The sequence below is a fragment of the Scleropages formosus genome, chromosome 13, assembly GCF_900964775.1.
Source record: "Scleropages formosus chromosome 13, fSclFor1.1, whole genome shotgun sequence".
NCBI lineage: Eukaryota > Metazoa > Chordata > Actinopteri > Osteoglossiformes > Osteoglossidae > Scleropages > Scleropages formosus.
Window position 1 is genome coordinate 371,260 of NC_041818.1, and position 10,979 is coordinate 382,238.

Here is a 10,979-nt window from a genome sequence, read left to right on the forward strand (position 1 = left end):
GAGTGCATGTCATGTTTGTGGCACTTAAGCATAAATGCTGAGGGAATGCAGGTGGACATACAGTACAGCACAATTCAGTAATTATTGAAGAGAAAGTGCTCTGTTTACTGCTACATCTTCATGTTACTATGTCAATTTTAATATGATTTGGACATGTTCTAGAATAAACTGGTCTTGGTTTTGGCCTAAGGAACACAAGTGTTACCACTGAAACCAATGGTAATTATGCCCTCCACTTATGGGGGTTGATCTTATGACCATCCTTTCCCAGGAACACGTTACCTGTTCAAGGTGGGGAAGGAGATTGGACAGGACGTGAGGACACAAAGTGCCACAGAGCCCAGGACTGTTGTATTGTGTGTTTTATTGAAGAGCGATAGGGCAGCGGCTCACAGTGACGGGCCACGTGCTTGCAAAGTCGGTGTTGCTCTGCGGGAGCTCCCAGCCAGCTTGAATGCACCAAAGAGCTGTTGGGGAGCCGCACTTTCAGGTCAGGCTCAGCAGGATTGCTGCTTTCGAGCCTCCCCGTCATAAACGACACCAGCTTTGCGCACAGGTGTGCATCTGTCAGAGAGAGAGAGAGAGGAGGAAAGACAATACAGTGGCGGCGGCAGCACACGAGAGCACGTAGCAGAGTCGAGAACGAGTAAAGCTGAAGCTTCCAGCCTAAGGCCGGAAGGGGATGTAGTATGGCTGCTGCTGCTGCTGGTGGACAAGGCTGAAGTAGCGCAGGATGTCGGCTCTGACGTCGGAGACGCTGACCCTTGGGAACCAGCGCATGACGGGCTTTCCATCGGGCCCCACGAGGAACTTCTCAAAGTTCCACTTGATGTCGTTGACCTTGAGGGGCTCCCAGAAGAGCCGGCCGGTGGGGTTACCAAAGCTCTCTCCAACAGGAGGGCACGAATTCTGCAAAACAATTGGAGTAGCAACTGCACATGCAGAATCCAGACGTCCTCATTGGTCCAGCTCTAACTGCACACACCAATGATGCGGACAAGGTGAAAGGTAAAAATGCCTACGAGAGACCACGTTCTAACAAAATACGAAGACACAAGATGTAGCTTCTACTCATGATACTGTCAGTATGGTAAAAAGTACAAGGAAGTGATACAAGTCATTTTATTTTCATAGCGCACTCCTCCCACATAGTGAGAGAGCGTGCCAAACAGAGGATCATGGGAAATAAGAGGTTCGCTATACAAGATGATATTAGCACAAGAAATGTAGTAGGTGTGATAGGGAAAGGAGAAACGCCCATGTGAAGGGTGAGGGAGAAAAAAAAAAACCTCTGGAGATCCGAGTGCCAGTGCCAGTGCTCCATCCCCTGGGTGAGAGACTGAGAATGTCGACGAGCGAATGCGTTCCAAGCACTGTTTACAGTTGCCCGCCACTTCGTGCCCTATGGGTCAACGCCCGGCACACACACGTACACACGCACACACAGAGTGTGTATTCGCACTGAAATGTGTTCCAGGGGAGCCTGCTGCTCGGCATAATGTTCATTTCTGAATCAAACATGTTTAGCGAGGGAGGGCAAGGATTTTCACTCCCCTTCGGTCCACAAGTACAGGCGTTGGCAACTGAGCAAACAGAACAGCTCCCAGCGAAAGAGGCACAATGAGAGGCACCTCTGCAAAAGTGCTAATTAATTTATGGAATATGAACACCAACAAATCTTTTTCGAAGTCTCAGAGAGCTCTGAAGAAGCACCTGAAACAACACATCAGCGCACAGCTGAGGAAGCGTTTCGTACCACAGTACAAAAATTGAGAAACACTCCTCATTCCACACATTTTTCTTCTGCGCTTTCAGGACCAGTCATTTTACTTGTGATGTCAGTGTAAGTTCTACGCTGCACCAGGGGGGTGGGCAGGGGCACTGCACTGCTCTGCGGGGTCTCAGTACACCCACACGCTGTGTCACTGCACTCTGCCCACTCTTGTGCAATAAATGTATTTACCCAACTTATTCACTTACCTATGTGTGTGTGTGTGTGTTACACACTGTATGTTACTGCAACCCAAGTGCATTGCCCTCTGGGATTAATAAAGTTCCGTTCACTTCATTCTGTCTGTCTGTCTGTGTTTGTGTGTGACTCACTGGGTTGTTCCTGTCGAGCCTGGAGCCTCAGGGTGTGTAGTGACCCAAACTCAACAACACCAATGACAGCGGGGAAACGTGGCAATGCCACTCCCATTGGCTGTAGCTAAACACTGAAAGCACTTTGAATGCTGCCCCATGTTCATGTGATATTTTGTTTCTTACAAATAATGTTAAACACGTACATAAAAAAAAAAAAAATACAACCAGAAGACATGTTCACGTTACCTTCAGGAAAGTGTAGACCTTTTGTTCATTAAGTCCGTTCACATCTCCCTTCTGGAACAACACGAAGTTAGGAAGAAACCCATTTCCCGGGCGGACGTGCCTGAAACAGAGTTTTGTAGTGTGTGTGTGTGTGTGTGTGTGTGTGTGTGTGTGTGTGTGTGTGTGTGTGTGTGTGTGTGTGTGTGTCTCTTCCTGCAGGAAACAGCACACATACACATCTCTCCAAATGTATTTGCAAAGAGAAGAAAGAAATAAGCTCATTTACAGGAGAGCACAACTGTCCAAACCAGACATTAGTTCACACACACACACACACACACACAGTACTGCACATGTACACACAATAAAGCACAAGTTCATACACCATCACTCTGTAGCTATCCAGCACTTTGTTGGACACTATCGCCCATGTCCTACTGGACATCTTTCTGAACCTCTGTGCTTGAGTGTGTCCAGCAGCTCAGCTGAGTCCAGTTTCACACACACACACCTCAGTCTATGAGCAAACTGTCAAGTGCCGTCAACTCCAGCTGAAGGAAGAGAAGCTACGGTACTCTTCTGAAAGTGGATAAAGGAAACTCCTCCATGTTGGTGCTCAGAATCTACGGAGCTATTTGAAGCGGAGGAGGAGATCCAGCGCACCACAGTAAACACCAGGACGTGTTCGCAGACCACCAGCAATCACAGAGACACCGGCTGCAGACTCACATGAGGCCCGACAAGATCTCCTGGTCACTCCCAGGTTCCTGTTTTCCAAATTGGTTGCATGGAAAGCCGAGGATGGTGAACCCATTGTCCTTGAGCTCCTCGTGTAGTGCATTCAGCTCTGCAGGGGGCCCGGAGTAACAGTGAGGACACCTCTTCTTCACACTGAAGGCTCTGTCTATGTGTGTGTGCGAGTGTGCGTGTCACTTGGGCTTTTGAGCATGACGATAGGGGTGTTACCGAGGTACTGGAGGGTCAGTCCTCAGTAGGTGGCCACGTTGACGAAGAGCACCGTCTTGCCCCTGTATTCGTTGAAGGGCATGTAACGGCTGCCGTTCAGGGTCACCGCACCGTAGTCGTAGATGGTGCCCGTCACTTTGGGGTCGCACACCTACACCATACACAGACACACACACAGACACACACACACACGCGCACACACACACGCACACACACACACGCACACAGCAGTTATTGGCTTGTGCACACACTTCAGTGCTTTTCCTGGTTATGAAACACATGTACATTTCGCTGGAGCTGTACAGCTGCACTGTTGCTAAGTAACCAGATGAGCCCATTTTAACACAGTCCAGGGTACGACACTCAGCATCACAGTAGAGTAAACTTGCCTTTGTTTTCTGTAAACTTTGTCCAGAAAAAAATTATAGAAATATATACAAATGTATGTATATAGACAGACACGGATACTGCCTGGTGGACAGACGTCTTCCACCCCAAAACAGTCTGTGTGCCACCTGTGTGTAAACACTGCTGGAGTAGGTGTGTACAGCAAATATTTATCTTCTTTTTTTTAAAAAAATTAGCAGAACATTAAATTGGCAGAAAAACTGACCTGCTGCTCTTTTCATTCCAAAAACCTTCTTGAGGTGGGATAATATGCTTTCAGATTATTCACATGAATTATGAATGATTTGTACTATATATCAAATCATACCATCACTGCTGCAATTCATTATTTTTAGTATCCATTAACCCGTATTATTACCCATTAAGTAAACTGAGTTTCACAATAATTAGGCATTTTATACAGCGGGTGATTACAGCTCAAGGGAACTGGAACCTGGGACCCAAGCAGTACACCACCTAGTACCAGTCTTACAGTACTGTACCACCTTTTACTATTTTCACCGGCTGCACCACTATTGTTGTGACTGCTGCATTATTGTTATTTAAATTTTATTTTGAAATGCTTATCTATTAAATCATTTATTCTATTGCTCTTTTATGGCCATTTTTTTAGACGTTGGTATATATAATACAGTATATACATACTGTAAATTGCTTTATTGCTCTAAACCCGATATCTATCTATATGTAATGCATAAATAGTACTTTTGCTGAGATGTACGTCGCTTTGGACAAAACAAAAGCGTCTGCTAAATGAATAAATGTAAATGTAAATCTATTTCATTAATCTAAAGAACTCTGCGTAGCTGCATTTAATTAAACGCAAATAACAGCAACAATAACAACAACACTGATGATGATGATGATGATGATGATGATGATGATGATGATACACCAAGGCTTCTGTCAACAGGTGGGGCTGCAGAGCTCTCTCCGCACGAGCGCACTCATCGATCGATCGATCGATCGATTCATCACCTATCAGGAGTCCCGTAATGCTGCATTTTAACTCGCACTGGTGGCGATGGCATCTGGTACTGGAGCTGCTGCCTTCAAAGCCGGGCGCGCTCACGAGAACATGGTCGAGGTTACAGCAGCAGGCACGCGCTCAGCAGTACTGTACGTACTGTAGTTATGTGCGCAACAGAAGAAGCACCCCCAGCAGAGCCCGATCCGATCGAGAAAAGCGCGCTTTCACACACATGATGAGCTCAAAAGGATAACACAGTGTGTGTGTGTGTGTGTGTGTGTCTGTGATCAATAAGCCGGAGTCCTTCTGCGCAACGTTTATTAACTGTAATATTTCTATAATTTTTTAAATATATTTATTTATTAACTGTACAGTGGCCAGGGTGCAAATAATGACGTCACGTCGCCATCGAAAAGGTGCGCTTATTACCTGGCTGTTCTGCGACCCAAGACACAGCTGGAACAGTCCGAGTGCGAGCACCGGCGCTGCCCACCTGCTCCGCCGCGTGGCCATAGCGTCGGGTCGGGTCGGGTCGGGTCGGGGGTGTACGTGTACGTGTACACGTTGCCTCGGGCGACCTGCTCCGCCACCTGCGATCAGCCCGTGAGCCCCGTCCCAGAGGTTTATAACGGATGCTGCGCTGGAACCGCCTACTTGCTTGAGTGACCGAGGGCGCGACCAATGAGAGTGCAGAACGTTCCCCTATTTGTGTGCGTAACGAACTGTTGCGTAACGGGTGACGCACAAAAGTGCCTTCTTATGGTTGTCGCTGTCGCAGGTGGGTGGTACCCGTTTGTCAAACTTTGTGGGCGATGCGCGTTCAAGTTGCTGTGGTGGCTCATTGCCACATGTGGACACACGTGGAGTCGCTGGTGTTGACACATTTCTCACCACGTGTTTCATAGGCATCGCGCGCTGGCCTTGTTGTCCGCACATGACAGCTCTTATTAAAAGTTTTAATAGTGCAGCTCCTGGCCTGTGTTCACTGTAACATAACTTAATGTGTTCTTTCAAAACAGCGCCTTGGGCAGCGTCCCTTCAGTGTCTCTCTGTGTTACCGTGGTACGGTACAGTGTGCTTCGCATACAGTATTGCACACTGCTGTCTGAGTGACACTGACGCACACTGTTTCCACAACAGCACCTCTCTTTACTAGAGTAAAACATCCAAGTTCGCCTCACTGCCAGTCCATTTTTAAGCCTAAATTCTTGGACAAATCATTTGCTTTGCAGTATAAAATATAGCACAAATATTTCAAAGTTGAGGGGGGGCGCGGTGGCGTAGTGGGTTGGACCAGGTCCTGCTCTCCAGTGGGTCTGGGGTTCGAGTCCCACTTGGGGTGCCTTGTGATGGACTGGCGTCCCGTCCTGGGTGTGTCCCCTCCCCCTCCAGCCTTACGCCCTGTGTTGCCGGGTAGGCTCCGGTTCCCCGTGACCCCGTATGGGACAGGCGGTTCTGGAAGTGTGTGTGTGTGTGTGTGTGTGTTTCAAAGTTGAGTGTAGAAGTGTGGACACTGAGGCTCGAGTGTTTCATCTGACGTTTTACTCAACATTTGGACGCTCAATTAGTAGCTACATACACAATAAAAGAACTACTGTTTAAAAAAACATAATGATAATAGTTCAATGCAAAGCAAGAAAATAAAAGGTGTGCATGTAAAGCATGTAAACATTGTGTTACGATTACACTGACGTGGTACCAGCGCAGTATTTGTGTCCGACTGTGCTCATTACTACTGCTCTTTTGTCCCCGCTTGCTGTACTGCGCCATTACACCCCTGATTAATGCCCAGAGCTTCTACTGACAACTGTTTACAAGGAGATGGCCTTGGAATATGTCCCCCAGTGGCTCCACATCCATGCCAAACAACAGTTTCCCTATTAACTCTGCTGAATTTTTAGCAGGCTGCAATATCTTCAAAATGTTGCTGACCGGATGACTTCAAAGAGTGCTGGCGGTCAGGAGACAGAACGTTCAAAGCACAGCACAGTAAGGACGATAAGGGCACAACAACACAGCATAGACAACAGACGTACAGTGTTATCTTGGCAGAAGGACGTACTGTACAGTGCTCCGCACCTTGTCTTAGCTTGCATTTTGGGATGGAAGCACATGGAAGTGGTCACAGCTGAAGAGCGCTGTGTCCCTTTCCTTTCCTTGTTGTTCACAGCACTGGAACTTACACACACCATACAGTACTTTGTGTCATTGTTGTGTGGAAGGAAAGGCAGAATGCCTTCGCTCTTCCTTCACTTTTCACTGGATGTGTCAGTGCAGAACCCAGCAGGCACAGCATGTGCCCTTCGTCGTTCTACGGCTCTCAGGTCTCGGGTTTGGGATTACTGCCTTACATAACATCTTTCTGTGGGCCCTCTCTTGCTTCGGTGCAACTCTATAGCTGTGAAGCCACAGAGGAATTATTCTTTCGGTGCCTGTTGGATACGAGTGAAGGACGCTGGGTGATAACTTGTGTGTCTGGTTGTAGGGGGGAGCAGTGGGACGCACAGTCGGGACACACTCGGAGCAGAAGGGATTCCAGAGGGATTTTACTGAAGGGGCAAAAGCAAGAAAACAGCCTTTTAAAGCAGAAAAACAAACAAAATTAAGAAAAGAGCTGCAAAGCTCCATGATCTGATAGCTCCTTACTCCCCAGACTATCGTGTGTATCTTTACACTACATTTACACTTATTCAGTTAGCAGACACTTTTTTTCCAAAACGACTCAGAAAGAATATTACAAACAATATTTTTCTGACGCCTTTTCACTGAAGGTGCGTTAAGTGTTTCATATACTACACTACAGTATTTGCTGTCAGTAATCGACAGACAAGAGTAGCACACACACACAGACACACACACACACAAACACACACACACCAGTTCACCTGAATCACACGTAGCCCACACAGCTCTGAAGAAAACTACAATAAGGTACCTTACTAGGGTAAAACACAAACATGTTACGTAATGAAGCACCCCTACTCCATGGAACCATTGTGGATGAATGACCGGAGGATCGTGAAGGTCCGCGTCTTTGACCCCGCTGTGTTAGGAGCAGCTGTGGAAACTTTCCTGAAGGAGTTTGTCGATGTCATCGGAGGACACAAGGACATGCAGGATGAATTGGGCTTTTGGAATGGGTGAAGACAATTTCAGGTATGTCTTCACCCTGATCCTGCGGGGATGGAGGGTTTTGTCCACCCTCCTGCGTATTTTAACATTTTGTGGTAGCATGGGCTATCTGTTTTATCAAGAGCCGCCTCCCTCCTGTCGTTTTTGTTGGGGCCGGGGGCACACAAAGAAGAACTGCAAAGGCATGAAGTGCTGGTGGTATTTGGAGACAGACCACCTGGCCAGGGCTGCGTAGGTCCCTGTTGCACTTCCCAATGTGGAGGAGAGGGACATCTCTTCCACAGTTGCCCCCAGCGTAGGCCGCTCTGTGGTGGTGAGGTGCTGGACAGTGCTCATTGGTGCAGGATGGCCCGAAGGCAGTACCATTGTCAACAGGCGCTGGGGGTCAGATGGAAGCAGTGGCAGAGATCGAGGTAAGGGATGGTCTTGCAGCTGCCAGTGTTAGACGGTCCCAATCGGCCGGCGCTACTGTAGTGCCTCTAGCCGAAGAGGATTTTTGCTGTCCTGGTCAGGAGGACACAATCTTCAATTTTTCACAGGTGACCAGGAGGAAGAAGAGACGCAGGAGGGAGGCTAGGCATGTCATCGGTACTACACCGGGGGTACCTGTTTTGATGGGCACCCCACAAAAAGGCCGAGAAGATTACCCCCCTCCTCTTTGGGAACAGATCATTCAGGAATTCTGGTTATTGATTTGTCCTGGGTTGGGTCCCCTTCTCGGTTCAGTTTTTCAAGCACCAGTGAAAGGTTCTACCTGGGAGTTGGGGAGGAGGGGGATTATTGTTTGGAACGATTATTCAATATGTGAGTTTAGTTGGATTTTATTGAATTTTAGTATTTGTTAATGTTTAGTACCTTTTTAGAGTGTTGTTGTTTATTGATAATGTTTTATTGTTGGTATTTAATTTTTTGGGGGGGCTATAGTGGGTTTGGCCTGGTCCTGCTTTCTGGCAGGTCTGGGGTTTGAGTCCCGCTTGAGATACCTTGCAACAGAGTGGCATCCCGTCCTGGGCATGGCTCCTCCCTCTCCAGTCCTGCACCCTGTGTTGCCGGGTAAGGCTCTGGTTTAGCGCGACCCTACTTGGGGCAAGCGGCTTCAGCCAATGTGTGTGTGTGTGTGTATTTAATTTTATTTTTCTTTATTTATAGTGTGATTTTAACGTGTGATATTTATGGCAGATACTGAAAGTCATGAGTACTTTGTTGGAGTCTGATGACTGGAGTACTGATACTGTGCAATTGCGTTTCTGAAAATATCAGTTGTGGAATTTTTAGTAGTTGAAGGATGATTGTGATGAATTAAAGCAAAGTTGTCATGATTGGTATCTGATGTTCTAACTGGTGTTTAATGCTTGTTTTGTATTGAATTTTGTATGATCTTGTTTTTTTGAGTATTTTGAGTTGTGTTGGTGTTGTGGTTGTTTCATTTGCAAATGTTAAATGGTGTATTTGTATAGTCTTTCTGTTTTTATTTGCAGTTAATAAAGGAAAATGTACAAAAAAAAACCTGTGAAAGAAATCTTTCCCTTTCCCATTTCAGCCGTAGGGGACACTGAAAGAGATACACTCTTGAACTTGAAGTTTAATTGCACATAAACAGTTTAACAAACAAGCAATCAGGGCTACACATATCAATATTTTAATGCAAACTACCTAGGTTTCCACTCAGTTTGAAAGATCTTCTCAGCCTGACAGAAAATAAACTGAAAGAAATACATTCAGAGACACAAAGACTTTTCACGACGACGACGACGACGACGACGACGACGACGACGACGACGACGACCAATGGAAAAGCCCTGGAAACTGGGTGTTTCCCCAATCAGTCTTTATTGCTGGCTTTTATTTGCCAAGCTCATACATAATTCATTACAGGGAGTTACAACAGGTGTGTTCAATGTTTTCCCGTCTTTTGCCAAATAACTTTCCATTTCCTTTGTTCTTAAAACTTCTCACCCTAAAGCTGAACTATCCAACCTCCATTATCCAACTTACCTTAAATTGACCTCGCTCCAGGCAAGGCAGGACCACTGACCTTTTATGACATGTTCTTGGTGTCTACATCCTGCCTTTATCGGATAACCTCTGACCTGGTGCCTGGTATAACCTGCTTCTCACGCAATGGTCTTACATTCCACATCACAGTCTTAAACCCATTACAAAAATATTACCAGTTACCACACTTAACAATTTCTATGACTATTGAATTTTAACACCACACTCCCTAACCCTAATGATGAAGACTACAGTAAGGTACCTTCCTAGAGTAAAACCCTAACCGCTTCTCAGCCTTTTGGTTAAGATTGAAGTTCAGTACTGGAGATTTTAGCGGGGACAGAGTGGAGCCTAATACAAGACTGTGTGTGGCATAACCGCAGCTTTCCTGGAGCGAAGCTCTGCTCCCTCGTAGGAGTTTGTTTTATTTTTTGGGTAGCCTGCCAAGCCTAAGGTGCAGGGTTTCGGGTGGCTTGTCCGCCATCCCTGCAGGGTGACACAAAGATTTTGTTTGAAGTATTTTACACCAGATAGTCCAGAATAGGGTTTTCCTTGAAGATGTCGGCAGCCCCTGGGGAGGACAACAGAACATCTTTGGCAGTGAGGACAGCGGCTGGAAGGATGCAGGCTTTGAAGAATACTATCCGCTTCTTCTGGAGGAACTGGGATGACGTCATTGGATTTCACGAGCGGGTTTCTTTCATTCCTGAGATCGTCTTCGGACTCCTGGGACATCCGGCGGAGGACATTGTCTGCGTCCAGAGAAACGGGCCGTTGTCCTTCTTCGATGTTACACTGGCGACCGATGAACGTCATGGAGGGTGTTGGAGGATGTGTAGGGTGAGCGCAATGCATTCCAAGCTGCTCCCCGGCTCTATCGAGCCACTCTGAAGGAGTGACTGTCCACATCTTCGACCCCTTAGTGTCAGCGGACGTCGTGACAGCTTTGCTGTGTGTTTTGCAGATGTCTTCTCTGGACATGAGGAAGACCAGGACCTTCTAGGCATCTGGACTGAACGGAGACTCTTTTTAGTTCGTCTGCATCCCAACCCTGTGGGGATGGACGGTTATAGGCAACTGCTAGCATATTTTACCTTGGGCAAGGCAAGAGGCTACCAATTTTATCATGGTCAATTTCCCTCCTGCCATTTGTGTCTTAGCCAGGGATATACTGAAAGAACTGGTAAGGCTATGGAGT

At 46.9% G+C, this 10,979-nt stretch overlaps 1 protein-coding gene across 2 annotated transcripts; it reads right to left on the bottom strand.

Annotated features, from left to right (window-relative positions):
- Positions 1–123: 123 nt before the first annotated feature.
- Positions 124–5,288, bottom strand: gpx3 (glutathione peroxidase 3). Of its 2 annotated transcripts, XM_029257275.1 has the most exons (5): positions 5,084–5,284; positions 3,277–3,427; positions 3,040–3,157; positions 2,332–2,431; positions 124–909 (listed from the first exon to the last, which is right to left on the bottom strand). In XM_029257275.1, the coding sequence occupies exons 1-5, from the start codon at positions 5,165–5,167 to the stop codon at positions 667–669; spliced, it is 696 nt and encodes a 231-aa protein (XP_029113108.1). In that variant the 5' UTR covers positions 5,168–5,284; the 3' UTR covers positions 124–666. The 2 variants fall into 2 exon arrangements, with proteins under 2 accessions (XP_029113108.1, XP_029113107.1); XM_029257274.1 differs by lacking the exon at positions 2,332–2,431 and having other exon boundaries at positions 5,084–5,288.
- Between the last annotated feature and the right edge of the window lie 5,691 nt (positions 5,289–10,979).